This window comes from Triticum dicoccoides, chromosome 5B, assembly GCF_002162155.2.
Source record: "Triticum dicoccoides isolate Atlit2015 ecotype Zavitan chromosome 5B, WEW_v2.0, whole genome shotgun sequence".
NCBI lineage: Eukaryota > Viridiplantae > Streptophyta > Magnoliopsida > Poales > Poaceae > Triticum > Triticum dicoccoides.
In genome coordinates this window covers 659,528,040-659,548,341 of record NC_041389.1, presented here as the reverse complement: position 1 = coordinate 659,548,341, position 20,302 = coordinate 659,528,040, and the positions used below count along the sequence as shown (strand labels likewise).

The window sequence follows — 20,302 nt, the reverse complement described above, 5'->3', positions numbered from 1 at the left end:
TTTTGATGATAAGTATTTTCGGACGGAGAGAATACCTAACTGAATTGCAAACCTATCCACGTATCTCTCCTTAAACCCGCCCCCAAGGAATTACCACAACTCGCACAAGAATTTTGCTCCCCCAAACAGTTCATCCAGGCGACACAAGACACATCACATTCATATTTGTGTCGTGGAGGCTGAGGGAAGGGGCGTCAACAAGGCGAGTGATGGGCGTTGGTGCGCCGGCCGGAATTTCGGCCGGTCGCACCACAAGGGTATGATTAGCTTCTTATTAACCGCACGATGCTTTTCTAAACTACTTCGCTAGTTAAAGAAAAAAAAGCCATGACTCGCGAGCAGCCCTGTGATCCCACAGCTCGTCGGCCGCCCACGTCGGCTCCAGCCGCCACCCTCGTCACCGCCGGCCGCCGCCCTCGCATAACCTCCTCCCCCACGTTCGAGAAAAATCGCTTCATGGAGTTTGTCACACGAATCCTCGCCGGTTCCAGAACGAAAAACCTCGTCTGCAACCTTCAAAGCTAACGCGGCGTCGCCGTCCTCGTCCCTGGGCAGCCGCTCGTCGTCGCAGCAGCCGCCCCATCGTCGCAGTACAGTGTTTATTTGCTTGTATGAACTTGTGTAGCCGGTTGTATCTTTTTTTCATCCACCATTGTAGCATCTTCGTTGCTTGTCCTTCCATCTTGTACCAGTACCGCTGCCGGTTGTAGCATTTCGCAGTATGTGTTTGTAGCAAAGCATGATGCTGATTGTAGCAAAAATCAGAACATCGTTGTGCGATGCAGAAAATCACGACGGCAGTTGTAGCTAGACAGGACGCTGGTGGTAGCAATTTTCATGCTGGTTGTAGCATGTAGCACAAAATCCGCGACGCTCGTCCTCGCACAATGTTGCTTGGAGCAGCGCTGCCCGTCCTCGCCGCCCGCGGTCACCACGCTCACAAGCCTCGGGTGTAGCGAAAAACGAAGCCGGACGTAGCAAGAAACGAAGTCGATTGTAGCAAAAGGCAAGTCACCGTGCATGGTCACCATGCTCGCCATCTTATTTTGTAGCAAAAAATGGAGCCGGTTGTAGCAAAAAATGAGCTTGTTGTAATGTAGTAGCTCGCGGTTGTCACAGCCAATGGCGGGAGGTGGTGTTTGGACAAGCTCGTCGTCCCCGTGAGCTCCGCCGTATGCAACAAACTGACAGCCGGTTCAAGCTTCCGCCGTGCCGTCGTCCCCGCGGGCTCCGTCGTATGCAACAAACTGACAACCGGTTCCAGCAAAATCAGCCTGCTGGTTCCAGCTTTCGTCCTCGTCGTCGATGTAGTAGGTTGCAGCAACGCCGGCATGCTCCAGCGTACGTAACAAATCAGGCGCCGGTTCCAGCATCGCGCGACCACCGTGGCAGCTCGCCTCCTTGCCGGTTCGATCTCGCGAACGCAGCACCTCCGTCAACACCCTGCATCACCGCATCTAGCCCCCCGTATCCGCCATTGCAGCTCCTCTCCTCCCGACTCCTACCTTGAATCATCGAGGGTTGGCACGGCTAGGAGCTCACCGGAGGCCATGACCATGGGGGAGGGGTGGAGGAGGAGGAGGCCATGGCGGAAAGCATGGGGAAAAGGGAGAGGAGTGCTGGGCAATGAAGACCGGCATCGGAGCAAGAGGAGGAGCGCGGCCATGGCTGCACGCAGCGGGAGAGAGAGAGAGAGTTCCCGAGAGGAAGAAGAAGATAGGAAAAAGGCAAAGCAGTACATGTGAGCCCGCAAGGACGCGTGGCTCCCTGGTATTGGTGGGTGTGCTAGGCGCGCGGGAGCAAACTACACCATCGATGGGAAACGTTTCCCCGTCAACAATTGTTGGTCAAGGTAGTTATGGAGTCTGTACTCTTGTATTGTATACGGCTTAGGTAGCTTTGACTGTGCAGCAGTTTTGTTGAGTAGTGTTGCACGTCGCTCGGTAATGGCACACCCACGATCACGCTCGGCTGCGGCCAGCGCCCTGTATAACTCTGCAGCCTCGAGCATAATCCAAGTGTGTTGAATCCCATTCTCTTCCTCCCTCGCAACATGGTATCAGACGTCTCGGACCTGCTCAATCCCTTCTCGCAGGCTCCCGATCCCGCTTCCGCTTCCACCATGGATGACAACCCTGTCCTCTCCCCTCGCTCTCTGTCGACGGCGCCGCCGGTGTTCTCGGTGCGGCCGCTGGCGTCCTCAACGCCGAACCACTCCAGCAGGCTGCTCCCGTCGCCCAGCCCGTCGCCCCACCTATCCTTCCTCCTCCACCGTCGGTTCCCTCCGCCATCCTCCAAACTGTCGATATTCGCCGCCACGTTCCTGTCGCCCTGGATCTTCTCGCCGGCAACTACTCTCAGTGGAGGCGCCACTTTGATACTGTGCTCGGCATGTTCGGGCTCGGCGCGCACGTCGACGCCGCCGCGGCGGTCCCTCGCCCCCGTGATCCTGAGTGGTAGATGGCAGACCACACCGTCGTCCACTGGCTGTACTCCACTATCTCGCCGGAGCTCCAGGAGGCGGTCATGCAGCCCGAGGACACCGCCTTGACCGTGTGGCGCGCCCTCGACGACATCTTCCGCAACAATCAGCTGGCGCGCGCCGTGTACATCGACGTCGAGTATCACGCCGTCGTCCAGGGGGACATGACCGTGATGCAATACTGCACCCAGCTCAAGGGCTTCGCCGATCAGCTCCGCGACCTCGGTCAGCCGGTGACGGATCCTCGTCAGGTTTTCCACCTCCTCCGCGGTCTTAACCGCCAGTACCACTCCGTGATTCCCCATATCACTTCCCAGGATCCGCTGCCCTCGTTCCTCCAGGTGCGCTCGTTCCTCCTCTTAGAGGAACACCGCGCCGCGCAGACTGCTAGGCTGCAGTCCGCCCACGCCCTCTGGGCTGGTCGTGGCTCTTCTTCCTCGTCGGCCCCAACTCCGGCTCCGACTCACCCACCTCCCGGCAACGACAACAGCGCGCGCGGGCGCGGGCGCGGTCGCCGCCGCGGCCGTGGCAACGGCGCCGCTCCTGCTTCACCAGCCGCACCGGCGCCTCGCGCGCCCGTCTGCCCGGCTCCGGCGTCGGGTGCCAACTCCTGGACGGGCCTCGTCCAAGCCTGGACGATGCAGTGGCGCACCCCGGGCACCGGTGTCCTCGGACCCCGGCCAGGCACACCGCACCAACAGGCGATGTTCGCCGCTCCCTACGACACTCCGAGTGGCTCATCTGCTGGCTACGGCGCTCCGGGCGGTGCGCCTCCTGGCTATGGCGCTCCCGGCGGGCCTCCGCCTGTCTACGGCCCGCCTCCCTCCTACGGGTCTCCTGGCGCCAGTTCGTCCACCGCGCCATCACCGGCGTGGGACATGCAGACGCTGCAGGCAGCGCTCCACAGCGCCACCGCGGGGCCGTCCTCGTCAGGCACTGCCAGCGAGTGGTACCTCGATTCCGGCGCCTCCGCACACATGTCTTCCAACCCTGGTAATCTTCACTCTCTTCGCCCATTTCATTCGCCTTCTCAAATCATTGTGGGCAGGGGCGCTCACCTCCCCGTCACCCACATCGGCGACGGTGCTCTCATCGCCGGTACCTCACCTGTTCAATTGCGCAATGTCCTCGTCTCACCTTCTCTCATCACGAACCTGCTTTCTGTTCGTCAAATTTGCCGCGATAACCCTGTCTCTGTCGAGTTTGACAAATTTGGTTTCTCTGTCAAGGATCTTCGAACCAAGGAGGTGATTCTCCGATGTGACTCGGATGGTGATCTCTATCCCGTTCGCGCGTCCCTCGCTTGCTCCTCGTCATGCCTTTGCCGGCCTCGCCGACTCCAACTTATGGCACCAGCGTCTTGGACATGCTTCACTTCGCCTCGTCGCCGACCACCTCTCTGTTGGGTTCAGCAAGTCCGCGCCTCACTCCTGCCACGCTTGTCGTTTGGGCAAACATGCCCGTCTACCTTTTAGTCGTTCCTCCAGCAGTAGCATGTTCCCTTTTCATGTTTTGCACCTTGATGTATGGACATCTCCGGTTGTAAGCATATCTGGTTATGAATTTTATTTGGTTGTGCTAGATGATTATACCCATTACGTCTGGACCTTCCCACTCAAGCGAAAATCTGATGTGCTTCCAGTCCTGTTAGACTTCTATGCTTATGTGCAGACGCAGTTCCAGCTTCCCATCTTCTCTCTTCAAACAGATAATGGACGTGAGTTTGATAGCGCCGCTGTTCGGTCTCTCCTAGCTCGGCATGGCACTCATCTACGCCTCTCCTGCCCTTACACAAGCCAGCAAAACGGGAAGGCAGAACGCATCTTGCGCACGCTCAACGACAGCATTCGCGCTCTTTTGTTCCATGCGTCCATGCCTGCTCGGTTCTGGGCTGAAGCCCTAAGCACTGCCACGTACTTAATCAACCGCCGGCCATGCCATGCTACCACACCCTGCACCCCGCACGAACTCCTCCTCGGAGTCGCTCCTGACTACTCTTTACTCCGAGTCTTTGGGTGCTTGTGCTACCCCAACCTTACTTCCACGGCTAAACACAAACTCGATTATCGGTCCCTCGCGTGTGTGTTTCTTGAATATCCACCTGACCACCGTGGCTACCGTTGTTTCGATCCCATTTCGCGCCGTGTCATTACCTCTCGCCATGTCTACTTCCACGAGACAGTCTTCCCTTTCGCCCCTCCCTCCCCCTCTAACGCCGCCGCTCCGCCACCGCCTGCGACTGCTCCACCCATTTTGCAGGTGCCCGCGCTTGATGAGCGGGCTTGCGATCGTGCCCCATGTGCGCCTTCGCCCGTGGCCTCTGGATCGCCACTGGACAGCTCCGTTGTGCGCATGCAGCGCGCGCGATCGGCGCGTTCAAACTCCATCGCTCGATCCTCGTCCAGCGGCAGCTTGGAGTCTTCACCGCCCAGCCTGCCCGCCATGCAACGGCATGCAGCCGCTGATGCGGCGATCGACGGCCCAGGCACGCGCGTCTCTGTTGACGGCCCTTTGCCTTCCACACGCGTGCACCCAGTGTCGAGCAGCTCCTCCGCGCCGTCGTCTTCTACTGCTCCACCACCTATACCACGGCGTATGGTCACACGTGCCCAGACTGGTGTTCTTCGTCCAAACCCGCGCTACCATCTGATGCGGTCTCGCCGGTTCCCTCGTCGGTCCGTGCTGCCGTTCGCGATCCGCGTTGGCTTGCTGCCATGCGCGATGAGTTCGAAGCTCTCGTGCGCAACCGCACCTGGGAGCTGGTGCCTCGCCCCCCCGGCACCAATTTGATCACCGGCGAATGGGTGTTCAAACACAAATTCAAGGCCGACGGAGCTCTCGAGCGTTACAAGGCCCGCTGGGTTGTCCGCGGGTTCCGACAACGAGCTGGTGTGGATTACGGCGAGACATTCTCGCCGGTCGTCAAGCCCGCCACTGTCCGTACGGTGCTTACTCTCGCCTCGTCGCGGAATTGTCCTGTCCATCAGCTTGATGTATCCAACGCCTTCCTACACGGCACCCTGGACGAAGAGGTGTATTGTCTTCAGCCGGCGGGCTTCGTCGATGCCGCCAAGCCTCATCACGTTTGCCGGCTCTCCAAGTCTCTTTATGGCTTGAAGCAGGCGCCGCGCGCATGGTTTCTCCGCTTCACCAGCTTCCTTCGGTCCATCGGCTTCTCTGCGACACGCTCCGACTCCTCGCTCTTCACACGCCGCCATGGGAGCGACACTGCAGTCCTACTGCTCTACGTCGACGATATCGTCCTCACCGCGTCCTCGCCTGCGGCGCTCCGCCATGTCGTCACTCAGCTCACCGGGGAGTTTGCCATGAAGGACCTCGGTCCTCTGCACTTCTTCCTCAGCATCCGGGTCATGCGCACGCCGGCGGGCTTCTTCCTCTGTCAGGAGCAGTATGCAGCTGACATTCTGGATCGCGCCGGCATGGACACCTGCCGCTCGTCTCCCACGCCGATCGACACCAAGGGTAAGTTGCCGACCGCGGCCGGCCCTCATGTCGCCGATCCGTCTGCCTACCGCAGCATCGCAGGCGCCCTTCAGTACTTGACGATCACGCGCCCGGAGATCGCGTACGCCGTCCAGCAGATCTGCCTGCACATGCACGATCCCCGCGAGTGCCATCTCGGGTTGATCAAGCGTGTGCTCCGGTACGTGCGCGGCACGCCCGCCCTCGGCCTCCACCTTCGCGCCTCGCGTGTGCTGGACCTGCGAGCGTTCACGGATGCCGACTGGGCTGGTTGTCCTGACACCAGGCGCTCCACCTCCGGCTTCTGTGTCTACCTTGGCGACGCCCTTGTCTCTTGGTCTCCGAAGCGTCAGGCCATCGTCTCACGCTCCAGCGCCGAGGCCGAGTACCGTGGCGTCGCGAACGCCGTCGCCGAGTGCGTTTGGCTCCGGCAGCTACTTGGTGAGCTGTTCTCTCCCGTCGACAAGGCCACGCTGGTGTATTGCGACAACGTCTCCGCCGTCTACCTGTCGGCTAACCCCGTCCATCATCGCCGGACGAAGCACGTCGAGCTGGATATTCTCTTCGTTCGCGAGCGTGTGGCGCTTGGCGAATTCCGGGTTCTTCACATCCCCACACGACAGCAGCTCGCGGATATTATGACGAAGGGGCTGCCGTCCGAGGTCTTCTCCGACTTCCGGTCCAGTCTTTGCGTCGCCGCCGCCGACGTCACGACTGCGGGGGGTGTTGGTCAAGGTAGTTATGGAGTCTGTACTCTTGTATTGTATACGGCTTAGGTAGCTTTGACTGTGCAGCAGTTTTGTTGAGTAGTGCTGCACGTCGCTCGGTAGTGGCACACCCACGATCACGCTCGGCTGCCGCCAGCGCCCTGTATAACTCTGCAGCCTCGAGCATAATCCAAGTGTGTTGAATCCCATTCTCTTCCTCCCTCGCAACAACAATGACATACGGGGTGGCTTGCTAAGCGGCTCACTTCACTTGCTAAAAATCTCCTGAACAAATGCACAAACGATGAGTTCGAGGTCAACAGAGCGAAATAGCCGGAGGGCACGCGCCACTGTTGCTTCTTTTTTTGAGCAAAAGAGGATTTCCCCTCCGATTTTCATTAAAGAAATCAGGCCGAAGCCGAAAACAGTCTAGTAGTCTTACAATAAGTAGCAGGACGGAACATAAAAGTGGAACCCACGAAGAGGATGGGCCACTGTTGCTTCTTGCCGGAGCCAACCACGTCCGTGGAGCCGGACTTGCCGATTCGCCTCTGAGCTTCCCATGGGAGGCCGGCTTTGGGGTGAGATGGGGTGATTGAACGTCTGCGTGCAGGCGATCGTGCGGCTGGCGAGGCGACCGACCCAGGCACGCGATCGATTGGCCGACGCCCAGGCCCAGCATCGTCCTTGCGGTTTGCGTTAATTAGCAGCAGTCGAACCAAACACGTAGGTGTTCCACACAGAAAAACACGTCCTCCATATATAGTCCGTCTCAAGGGGAAAAAATTGGGTGGAGACGGGCTACAAACCTCCTCCCGTGCATACCCGATCGGATCTGCCGCCACCTGTCCCTGCTCTCCATCTAACGCTAGCCTCTCATCCGCACCTGCGCGTATGTTTCTCGGCTCGAGTACCTCGCATCGGCTCCAGGAAACAACTACGCGGCTCGTATCAATCACTTCCGCAGTAATCGGAGTTTCCATGGCTGAGCGATCGGAGCCCTCTCCACGTGATCGGACTGGTGGGCGTGGGATTCCTCGCTCGGGGATGGCCGCCGCGCCAGAACGCCTCGCCGCCCTCTCTCTCCCATGGCTGCATCAGCCCGGAACGAGAGTTATGGCCGCCGCGGGTCGTGCACCTGCTGCCTGAAGTGTCGCCTCCATCGAGAAGGACGGGAGTTGCCACGCCGGAGTCCGGCACTATCGCCGCCTTGGATCATGTAAACAATGCAGATGAGGACGGCCGCTGCTCCACCTTATACAGCCCGTTGTCGACGGCGGCGCAGGAGGCAGCAACATGCGACATAGACTTGCCGCCACCGCACGTAACAGAAGACCAGGAGTATGACACAACCAACATGACTGGAGAAAGAGGCCAGGAGGACGATGTGATCGACAGTGGTCGTGGAGCTGACAGAGAGGAGATACAACAGGTATGGTTGTTGCTGGTTCTACGAGATTGTCCCTTACAACAATCTGAGCTTGCATGTGTGCAATACATTACAGTACATTGTCATGCCAAAAGCTAGATTAGGAAGTCAAGATAAGATGTTTCTCTGTAATGAACAATTTCAGGATGACATACTAATAATTTTGTAAACAATGATTTGCTCATATTTGGCTTGATAGTACAGTAGCTTATTCAAAACAAAGTATTCCATCCATGACGCACCTAATGTAAAACTAATGTGTTCTGAAGAAGAACTTAAGTATATATTTTACATTGTGGTAATGTAATTTTAATTTTCAACACTTTTTACTGTAGGTGGTTGATAAAGTTGGGCAAGCTTTGATCGTTCCGGAAGTGGGAAAGTCATTCGATTCAGCAGGAAGCATACGACATGTACAACACGTATGCCGGCAAGATTGGGTTTAGTATCAGAAAGAGCCAGACAAAGCGTCGCCGAGATCGAACTATATACCAGAAATATATAGTTTGCAGTAATCAGGGAGAACGAGAAACCGAATCATCAAAGGCCACTACAAGAACAGGTTGTCAGGCTCGTGTTCAATTTAGTGTAAGCATGCCCTCAAAGTCTTCAACATGAGCGATGTTTTTATTTTGCCATCGCAATATATACTAAACAGATGGACAAAATATGCAAAGAGAGGCTTCTATATTGAGAAGCAAGGAACTGATACGGAAAATTTGAAAACACAAGCGGCCCATATCTCACGGAAGGCAACATCTGTTGCATTGAAATGTTCGACAGTGAAAGAGCTTCTTGATGATTTGGAGAAAGCCATAGATAAGTTGGACTTGGAAGCAGACAATTCTCTTAGCAAGATGAAAGAAAAATCCAGCGAGGTTCCGCTAGTTTCGACTGAGTGTGTTGCAGAGACCTTAAAAGGTATTGTATCGTTTAGAGTTCCTCCGGTGGTAAAAGGCGCAAAGAGTAAACGATCAAAAATCTCTCTTGAAAGGAAGAATGGAAAGAAAAAGAAAAATTCTAAAAAGAAAGGTATTGATCGATTGTACCCAATCTAGCAAAGCTATTATCCAGTATATGTTTCTATAGTCATTTTTATTTTATTTTGATTTTTACGTCTGACTATAGGAGAAGATCCAAAGAATGCAACAGAAAATAGAGAGGAACACAATGATCCAAATGAATTGATCGTAAGACAGGGCTTGTACTCATTATTTTCCTTTCATATTCTACTTAATCTATTGTTTTAAACTATTTCATTTTCCATGATGTAGGACCTTAATGCTAGTAGCATCGAGGCTATGACAAACTTTGCAAATGATGTTCATTGGCAACCTTCGACCATAGGTTCTTCCTTGATCCAAGGCGGATATGCTACTGCCTCAATGCCAACATTATCAAGTGATGTGTATGGTCAGCCTTCGACCATGGCTTCTCCGTTGATTGAAGGCGGATATGTTAATGCATCCATGCTAACATTCTCAACAGATGTGTACGGGCAGCCTTCGGTTCAACAAGAAGCCACATTGTCCTCATCCGTTAGAAAGTTACATTTCGATAAATAGCAGTTCTCGACCTGTAACATGTTTTCTGTTTTAACAAGTGTGACATGGTTGAAGTTTGACTATTTTTCATATGCTTTCGAGAATAATGTGCTCTATCATTCTGATGGAGTGCCAAATCATGACAATATGGAGCCTTGCTTTGTAATATCTAGATGATTATCTATTTATTCTCATAGGTTTGCTTTACTGGAATGCTACTCCTTGGTGTTTAAACTTGAGTCCAATTTGAATCCATTTGCAATCACTTTCCAATCAGGGTTGTATGAGTACAATGAAATGTTCAAACGTAAAATGTGAAATCTTCATGCCTTCAGTTTTGATACATTGATGTCATCCTTTTCTAACAAAAAGGAATTCAGGTTCTCTCTTGTAAAAGCTAGCAGGACCTAGCTGTGATTTCCTGTTTGCAACAAAATCAAGATATGAGCATGTAAAAGATGATATAAAACATCAGTTTTTTTTTTTCAATTTGTAGATGATCACAAGAATCTATCCTTTTACAAATCAGAAAATTTACAGTCAATAGTTCTGAACAATTTACAATAGAGTATCAGCATTATTTTCATCAAAAGTTTCTGAATCTTGAAATTCACTGAAGAAAGTACGTTGTAACCAAAAGAACATGCTTCCTTGCAATCCATTGAGCAGAACACCAGCGAGCATTTTGACATCTTTTCTGACCTCGTAGCAGGCCATGAAAATACAGATATAATACAGTCTACTTAACACGATCTACTTCATGTTCTCGGTGTCATCGGATTATCTGTTTAACCTTTACTTCTTCCCTCTTCCTACCCCAGCTATTTATAAATCCAACATCACCGTTAGGCCACTCTAAACCTATTTGCAAACCTGAACTATCGCTGCACCAATTATTATTATTTTTCGAGAATGACAGTGCATCAATTATAATACAGAGAAGTTCAAACAACTCTGGCATTTAAACTGTAGGAGACTTTATGGAACACAAACAAGTTGCATGTGATGGTGTCGGAACATAGAGCACATAACAATGCAATCCAAGAAACGGACATGAACAACTGCTGCGAAAAAAAGGAAAACTATTTTTGCTTATTGATAATAGAAATACAGTGTGATATCATTCAGAGTTGAAATCTGAAAATTATACTCGTTCAACTATTATACAGTCATGCTCTATGGAGAGAGGATATTACAATTGTGATGCCCATTGACAAGAAAACTGCAACGACCACAAAGCTACAAAACCAAACTATTATGGAAGACGCTGGTTCATCAGTGAAAAGCTACTCTTCTTTTCAATCGGGAAACTGAATTCATTCAGTTTTTGAACACGGATATCATATCCGGCCGGCGAGCTCATGGCCACGAGAGCACGCCGGCGCCATGCACGCACATACTCGCTGACCGGGCGCTGCACGCCGTGAGCCAGCAAGGGCGCCTCCATGCCCAACTTCGGCCGCCACGGTGGCTGCCATCTGATCTGGGTCTTCTGACGCCGACAGTTTGAGCAGCTCTCCCAGAACGCGCACCACTCGTGGAGTCGTGGGCATAGGTGTCCATGGTGCCTCCTGGTCCGCCGTCGCCACCACTCTCCGCGGGCGCCGCCACCTCGCTCCGCCGGCATCGCTCGGCCTTGGCTGTCCGCTGGATGTGGAACAAGATGGGGATTGTGTTCGGTTTCTTGAGCCGATATGGCAGCTTACCGATCGAGCCGAGCGGAAGCGCCGGGAGCGACGGAACGAGCCGAAGAAAGGAGCGCTACAGCGGGCGCGAGCGGATGCCGTGGGATGCATTGGTAGGACAGGTGGCGGCAGATCCGATCGGGTATGCACAGGAGGAGGTTTGCAGCCCGTCTCCACCCAATTTTTTTTCCGTCTCAAGACGTAAACTACAACGCGATCACCGCCTCTCAAACCCTAGCTAATACCCCGAACATTCGTGTCGTCTTCGCCGATCCATGGCCATGTATACATCTTCATCTTGGCCGATCTATCCCCGTCCTATGCCCTCCTCCACCTACTGGTCCGCAGGCGGCCCGCCAACGGAGAGCTCATGAATCATGCTGGAGCGCTTCGTGTTCCGCAGGGACAACGTCGACGACGGCTCCTTCCCGGACGAAGCGGCCGCGCCGCTGAGGGCCAGCTCCGTCACGTCCCTGGGAGACCCCTTCACCATCGCCTTGCTCCCCGCCGCGCCTCCCTCCTTCTCCCGCCTCTATGTGCACTGGCCGCGCGGTCCACGCAACCACGACGGGAGCGGCAGGGGAACCGATCGAGCTCCTCTCGGCCCACGGGGACCTCCTACTGCTCAGCCTCGCCGACAACGATACCGACAGGGACCCTTACTGGAGGGACTACTTCGTGTTCAATGCCGCCCTAGGCGCGCTCAAGCGGCTCCCGGCGTGCACCGAACCCATGGTGGTCGAACAGTGGGGCAAGGGGGCGACCATGAAACGCCACTTCAATCGTGACACGATCGGAATATACTGCGGCATGGACGGTGACTTCACGGTGGTGCAGCTGGCCAAGTTTGATCTTTCAGCAAAAGGGCAGTGCACGTATGGGAGTAGAACTATGCGTCTTCCGCTCCCCTCCGTGGGCGACCGATGATGGTTCTCATGATGATGTTGCCAAGGGCGAGTGGAAGATTATGACGCTGCCGATCATACATACCAAAGAGGAATTCGCCGATCTGACCGCATGGTCAACCGATGCTACCACCAAGGACTGCGTAATCTGGGTTGATTACCACCAAGGAGGCATCATGTCCTACAACCCACGTCATGATGCACTAGTTGAAACAAGAGCACGAAGTAGCATCTCTTATAGCCGATTGCCTATCAACAACCGCCCTCGGAATTCTTCACGAAGCGGAAATACCCTAGAGATGTACCGCAGCCTATGCGTCGTCCCCGGGGAAGAGGGAAATCAGCTCAAGTTTGTCGATGTTGCCCGCGACGACGAAGCCTTTTTTGGGCCGCTCGCTGCTAGCTCTAGCTTCACCATCACCTTTCATACTCGGGCATCATCGGAAGACAATGTTTGGCACAAGGAAGCGGTGATTACGTCTCAAAAGTTTCAGTATCTTGTCGTCCGCAAGCGTCTTCTCTCTTACAATGTTGTGCCCATGTTCCCTCTTGTGAATAGGGACGAGCCCAATCACATACACTTCATCGTGTCTGAGCCAAGGGACAAGGTTGACAAGCTTTCGGTGGTGGTTATTGATATCATCAAAGAGACCTTAATTTCAGTTTCTCCATATATTCAAGGAGAGGAAGACCTCTCTGGCAAAGATGCGGACATGGTCAGGCACAGGTGCCGTCTTCTGCGGTCCTTTCTCCCTGTCAGTTCTCAAGCTTGTTCTAATCTGATTTCGCATGCGTCTTTTAGTGCATCATGATGTGGTATTATAACATGATGAACTAGAAACTACTTTAGTAATCTAAACTATCTTATATTAGTTTATAAAGAGAGTATCTTATATTAGTTTATAAAGGGAGTATTAATTTGCATGTCACATGTCAGACAATTTTGTTTTTCGATTTTTTAAACAAGCTATTGGTTCCATTGGTATTTGTATACTATTGTACTAATTAATTAATTTCGACCTTGAGGCGGATGCTGTTACCAAACTACCTCGCTGAATTTTAATTTTGGAGTGATTCTTTTGGATTGCGTAGAGGACGGATGTATTCCAAGAATTTGAGAATTACAATACTTCTATTTCTGAATTGTTGAAATTATTTAACGACAACATATCCATTTTGTATTAATAAAATAAAAAACCAACTAATTTCTACAGTGGTGGTGTCGTAAAACCAAAATTGTTTCTTTTCCCCTGCTTTCTAACTCCAACTACTACATAGAACTTCAATTGTTCCAGTGCCCCCCCCCCACCACCACCACCACCACAAGCCGCTGGCCGAGTCCATGTCTTTTTGTGGCTTCGTAGCAACACAAAGAGATTTTTACGGTTTATAAAGGTTTATTTCACGTATGTTTTGAGAACTAAAAAATGCATATGTTCTCGATATAGACATTAAGTTGATGTTTTAGAAAAGAAGCTGGCGTTCTGCTTTAAATTAATGAAGCCCTTACACCAACACAACACAACAACACAAAGCAAAAAAGGAGCTTTGGCAAGATACATGGATGCCCAGGAACAACAACATAGCTCAAAAGTAAGAAAGTGAGACATCGGAGCCCTCGGGCATGCGCAAAGGACCAATGCTGGGAATGGAGCCGGCTCGAGAAGGAGATCAGTCGGCAGGGGGGCTATGCCAATGCCATCGCCTGGGCGCCCAACAGACCAGCACCATCCTATTCCATCGCCAGAAGGAACCCCCAGTTCCTCGCCCGGGCTCGAGAGGCGCCGCACCGTCCGACGATGGAATGCTCACCACCCTAGAACGCGGATGGAAGCTAGGGCCAGGACACCAAAGGGAGGTCTTAGGGCACAAACACCACACCGAACCTAGATCCGCACAAGAGCACCACCGTTGAGGCAAGGGCTCGACACTTGACGAGAAGTTGTCGTACACAAACACTCACCCCAGCAACCAGCAGCATAGGACCTTGCTCACGAGACGGAGCCTCCAAGGAGGACACGACGCCATCGCGATGCCACCGCCCGGTCTGTAATCAGCCAGACCAATGGTTTTCGCCCAGAGCCCATGATGAATGGTGTCACCCACGATGACACCTCCAAGGAAGCAAACGACACACACACACCAGTGTCGTTATCACCGGCACCGATAGAGTTAGGCAAAGCTTTTGCTGGGGACTCGACCCCAACCAATCAGATCCAACAGCCATGGCCGACCAAGGAAGGTTGCATGCACACGACACCGGAAATAAGCCGGATGGCAACAAAGACCACACCAGCATGACGGACGCCCCCGAATGAGTCACCTCATCGTTCGCACGGCCAAGGCAATACACGAGCACCCGCGCCGCAATGCCCGCCTAAAAGGTGCCGCCGTGCCCACCATACGGAGCCACCGCTCTGGCATCCGAGCGGATCCAATCTCACCCACCACACCCATGGTGATGGACCGCAAGCACGCAGCCGGCCACCCCCACCGCCGCACCGCCACAACTTCGTCATCCATTGCACCCAAAGCCGACAACTTTCCCCACACAGAGACAAACCCTAGATCTAGGTTGCCGGACATTCCAGGAGAAGCAGCCATCAGGGCCACCGACAAGAGGAGGGCCATGTCCACGGGAGCCAACAGACCAAAGGGAGCACGCCGGAGCTAGCGGATCTGGCGATCGGCGACGGCTGGGACCCCACCCATAACTGCCAGCCATATGCCCGGAGCAGCTCCGCAAAGATCCAGCGGCCGTAGCACACGCCACCCCCGCGCATGCCGAGGGCCGCCGCGCCACCACCACATAAGGTCACAACTACCGGCCAGGGAAAGCGAAGGGCGCATGGCGGATCTGGTCATCGATCAGGGAAGATGAAGCCAGCAAGGAGGGCAGGGGAGGAGAGACGGAGGTGGAGGAAGCCACCCCACCGCCGCGGGCCCGCCAGAGGCCGTGGGCGGCGACGGCGAGGGAGAGGAGCGCCGGGGCGCGACTGTTCAGGCAGGCATCGTCGTTGCTCTCTGGTTAGGCCTGGTTGGTGAGCTAATGCTTGCGTAATAACATATGGTGCACCTAAACCTATATACTTAGACATGCTGGAATAATTAATTTTTCTGAAATTGATTGAAATAAGAATGAAGTAATTGAAATTTGTGTGAAGTTTTCATAAAATTAATTGAAACCTGATTGAAACAATATATTTTTTGTGAAGTTATGAATTATATTTGTAAAAATGTTGGAAACAACAAACAAATCATTAGCATAATTAGAAATATATTGTATGATATTCATGAGCCAAAATGTATTTGAAAATTGAGATTTTGATATGCCAAGTTTTCTACAAAAAATATAAATAATCACACAAAATTCAATGATTATAGCCGGATTCCAATCAAATTCAATTATTACATGGCATTTCAAAAAAAATTGGATGTCTGATTTTCTTATATTTGATTATACGTATAATTTAAATTTAAATTTTGGATTTGAAACTTATGTGGAATGATTGAAATATTATTTAGTGGAGACTTAAATTTGGAAAAACTTATTTGAAATTACCGATCGTTACTGAAATTTAGTGAAACATATGTAAAATTTATACTTCCTGAAAGTTGAGATAAAACATTTTCGCAAACCTATATTTGTGAAATGTTCAAAGTTTATTGATTTCTAAGATTAGTGGATACAATCAAAAGTTAATTATAAAATGTTCCAAAAAAGGGTAAGCACAAAGTAAAGAAAAAACACATTTTTTGAGCATCAGTACAGACACAAGCGCTCATATACACGCGCATACACTCATCCCTATGAACGCACACACTCACACCCTACCCCTATGAGCACCTTCGAAAGACTGAGCCGGCATATCATCTTGAGATTTACGAAGTCACCGTAGGCGCCTCGTCGTCGACGGGAACGTCTCCTCCCACTGAAAGCGCATCGCCGGAAATCCTGAAATAAATTCAGGAATAATGCGAGCACCAGGATTTGAACCCTGGTGGGTTGGGGATACCACTGTCCATCTGATGTGTTGACGGGGAGTGCGCATCCATTTTCTATGTTAAAAAGAGAGCTTTATAAATCAAACGAAATAGTGGCGTTGCATCGGGGTTTATAAGGCCCAAGATATCCGGAGAAGCACTTAAGATTAGACATCAAACATGACATGGGCTAAACAATGTGCTGCCCTGCAAACACTGATCTCAAAGCACCTTTCCCCAGTTTGTATCCCACCTTATGTGGAATTTGATCAATAAAGTGGTCTTACCCCATAAAAAGAAAACCTTTCCCCGCGAAAAAAGGAGAATCTCAAAGCTCCTTGGTCGCTCCAGCCGGGTTGTTGTGGTCAACGCCTCTATGGAGCGGGTGATGACCATGATCACATTTCCGGGTTACTTTGACGCTCGATCTCGCAGCAAGTGGGCTGTTGGCTCCAAAATTGTCACCAACCATATCCGTCATGATCGTGAGTTTAAGATTGTTGCCCATCATCTATGGTACGTACTACATGTGATCATGTGATATGCCTACGTATTTTCTACTAGACGGCAGCTTAGAAATAGCACATGGCCTGCTAGATCTACCGATGATGCCTCATGCATGACATCAAAGTAGGAGCTAAATCGTCAACGTATTCTCGTACACTACTGTTTACCACTCTGTCGAGTGGGACCACCCTGGGCCCGCTGGACATAGTCTACACACACCAGTATCTGGTGAGGCTGCAGACGGCAGATCGGATGGTGGGTGGCGTGCAACTTATTTAACGTTCGACGAGAAACAAAATAGGTGTCAACCAGTGGTCAGTGACGCGCTTCCCACTGAGCAGAGCACCACCGATCTGCCGGTTCTTCACTTCTCGCCGCCGCACGCCCCGTCGTCACGCCGAGCTAGCTCCTGATCACCGTCATGGCCAGCGCCGGGTCATCGCCAGAGCCGCTGCACGTCGTCATTGTCCCGTGGCTGGCGTTCGGCCACATGCTCCCGTACCTGGAGCTCGCCGAGCGGCTGGCGTCGCGGGGACACCGCGTGTCCTACGTCTCCACGCCGCGCAACCTCGCGCGCCTCCCGCCGCTGCGCCCGGCCGCGGCGCCGCGCGTCGACCTCGTGGCGCTCCCGCTCCCGCGCGTCGACGGCCTCCCCGACGGCGCCGAGTCCACCAACGACGTCCCCGACCACCAGCGGGAGCTCCACTGGAAGGCCTTCGACGGCCTCGCCGCGCCCTTCGCGGAGTTCATGGCTGCCGCGTGCGCCGGCGAGGCCACCAGGCCTCACTGGGTCATCGCCGACTGCTTCCACCACTGGGTCGCCGCCGCCGCCGTCGAGCACAAGGTTTGACCCACCTGCATGCCGTGCGCGCTGCTCGCTTTGGTTCCATACTTCCATTGACCCATTCCGTTCATTCAATGCACATCTCAAATAGCCCGATGCTCCATGGTTCACCAGGTTCCATGCGCGATGCTTCAACCGACCGCTGCTGTGATCGCTGCCGCGTACCAGCCGCCACCGGAGCACGCTGGACCGGGCGCTGCGACCCGCCCCCGTTACGAGACGGAGGAGACGGCACCCATGTACGACGACCAAGGCGCGTCGGGTATGTCCACCGTCCAGCGTTGGTACTTGACGAAAAATAGGTGCGCGCTCGCGGTCATCCGGAGCTGCGTCGAGTGGGAGCCCGAGTCCTTCCCGCTGGTGCCAGAGCTCCTCGGCATGCCGGTCGTGCCCCTCGGCCTTCTGCCGCCGTCAACCGGCGGAGGCCGCCGTGCGGACGCCACCAACGGATCAGCAGAGCACGCCACCGTGCGTTGGCTGGACGCGCAGCGGCCCGGTTCGGTGGTGTACGTGGCGCTGGGGAGCGAAGTGCCGCTGCCCCTGGAGCAGGTGCAGGAGCTAGCCCTCGGGCTGGAGCTCGCCGGGACACGCTTCCTCTGGGCTCTCCGGAAGCCCAGTGGAGCCGCCGTCCTGGACGACGGCGCCGACATGCTTCCTCCGGATTTCCAAGAGCGCACTCGCGGCCAGGGGCTGGTGACCACGGGGTGGGTTCCTCAGATGAGCATCCTGGCGCACGCGGCCGTGGGCGGGTTCCTGACGCACTGCGGCCGGAACTCGCTGATCGAAGGGCTCCTGTTCGGTCACCCTCTCGTCATGCTGCCCATCTTCGGCGACCAAGGCCCGAATGCGCGCCAAATGGAGGCGAAGAAGGCGGGGTTGCAGGTGGCGAGGGACGAGAGCGATGGGTCGTTCGACCGCCATGGCATCGCGAGCGCGGTCCGGGACGTCATGGTTGACGGGGAGGCAAGGAGGAGATTCGTGGCAGGTGCAGCGAAGATGCAGGAGGTGGTAGCTAATTCGGAACGGCAGGAGCGGTACATTGACGAATTTGTGCAACACCTTCGATCTCACTGCCGCTACTCCGTGAACAATAAGGGAAAATTTTGTGTTTGACACTTTCATGCCACAGCTACTGTATTTTTGGTTTTTCATTCTGAAGGTGAGGAAACACTGAAACTGTAGCCTATGTGGTGTATATTTTTCGCTCAGAATTGTGAAAATGGTCCGGCTTATATTTTCTTTCTCGCTAGGTGGTGCTACACATATGTGACGTGGTTCCCGGGGAATTTCTTGCACACCCGATTTAGTTAACCTATGAGCAACCCATCAAAGTGTCAGACGAGTGTGCTGAACTGGGTTTTCGATAACGAGTGTTTTTATTAATTCATAATATCATATCAAAAGAATACAAGCATCATGAGCACAGCCGGTGGCAGCATGACTACAATGGGCATAGGCAAGATCAAGGCACACACAAAAGAAGATAGAAGGGAAAAATCACAGTTTAGAGGGAGGGGAATTTTTGGTCTATGGGAACATATGCACCCTATATGGAAAAAAATTAGTAATTCAACAAAAAGTCGAAAATTCCTGAAATTATTTTTGAAATAAACTTGACCTTCTATTTTACTCGTGAGAAATAAAATCCACAAAAAAATATCCCTTTGACTTCTTTTCAAAAAAGACAAATTTTTGGCTAATATAGTGTGAATAGTGACCTATAATAGCAAATAAATTTTGTCTTTTTTGCTGTGAGGTCAACTTTTGTTATTTTTTTCGTCGAGATTTATATACTAGTGCAAAAGTAAGTCAAGTGTTTTGTTAAAATAGTTCTTAACTATTTTGACTTTTTATTAAAATATTAAAAAAATTCCCATATAGGGTGCATATACAACCAAGAACCAAAGTGTATTTCCCCAGTTTAGAGAGACTATCTTTGTATTTTTGACAATCTATAGCTCGTACAAAGTCAAAGGTTGGATCAAATTTCCTTAGAGCATGGTTAATAGTATAGTCAACAGCCGGCTATATGAAGTTGCAACCTCACATATAGTTAATCTAATAGTCAACATGTATAATAACTAGTTGCTAAGTAGTACTACTTTATAAATGCATGGTCCACCTTACACTCTCACAATGTTTTTTGAAGTTCGTGCTGCAGTCGACTGTTAATCTATAGCCCACTTTCCTTTTCTCTCCTCTTTTCTCTCATTCAAGATATAATAGTTTAATCCTTACAGCCTGCTGATTGTAGCTTATTGTACTTGCTCTTAGAAATTTATAGGAAATGCGCCCATGTCTTCATGGAGCTCTTGCTTTGATATTGTGGAACAAAATCCGACTCATTCCAGATAGCGCTAGCAGGAAAAATATTGCACATCTCAGTTGTTCCTCCCCTTCCAACCCGAACAACCATGGAGAAGATCTCCGTGAATTGTTGTGCGCCGGATTCTCCGAAGTACAACTCCATAGCTTCATGCCAGAAATATAATGAGGGCCTTGTTCCTTGGATTTTCTATTGGTTGAGGGTTACAAGAATGCTTGCGACTAGACCTTAGTCCCGGTGACGTTAGCTTTGAGAGTGGCTACTATTTTGGTCAGAACTCGTAGAACATCTTGAAGACCTATCAGTTAATCATATAGAGGCCTCTCACAGTGGCTGACAGTTCGAGAAATTATTGCTCGCCCAAGGGTCACTATCCTCGTGCTAGGTCTCGTTGGATTGTCTTTCG

General features: G+C 52.3%; 1 protein-coding gene across 1 annotated transcript; it reads left to right on the top strand.

Annotated features, from left to right (window-relative positions):
- Positions 1-17,147: 17,147 nt before the first annotated feature.
- On the top strand, positions 17,148-18,791 carry LOC119312408 (UDP-glycosyltransferase 91C1-like). Its single transcript, XM_037588139.1, has 2 exons — positions 17,148-17,570; positions 17,685-18,791. The coding sequence occupies exons 1-2, from the start codon at positions 17,148-17,150 to the stop codon at positions 18,681-18,683; spliced, it is 1,422 nt and encodes a 473-aa protein (XP_037444036.1). The 3' UTR covers positions 18,684-18,791.
- Positions 18,792-20,302: the final 1,511 nt, after the last annotated feature.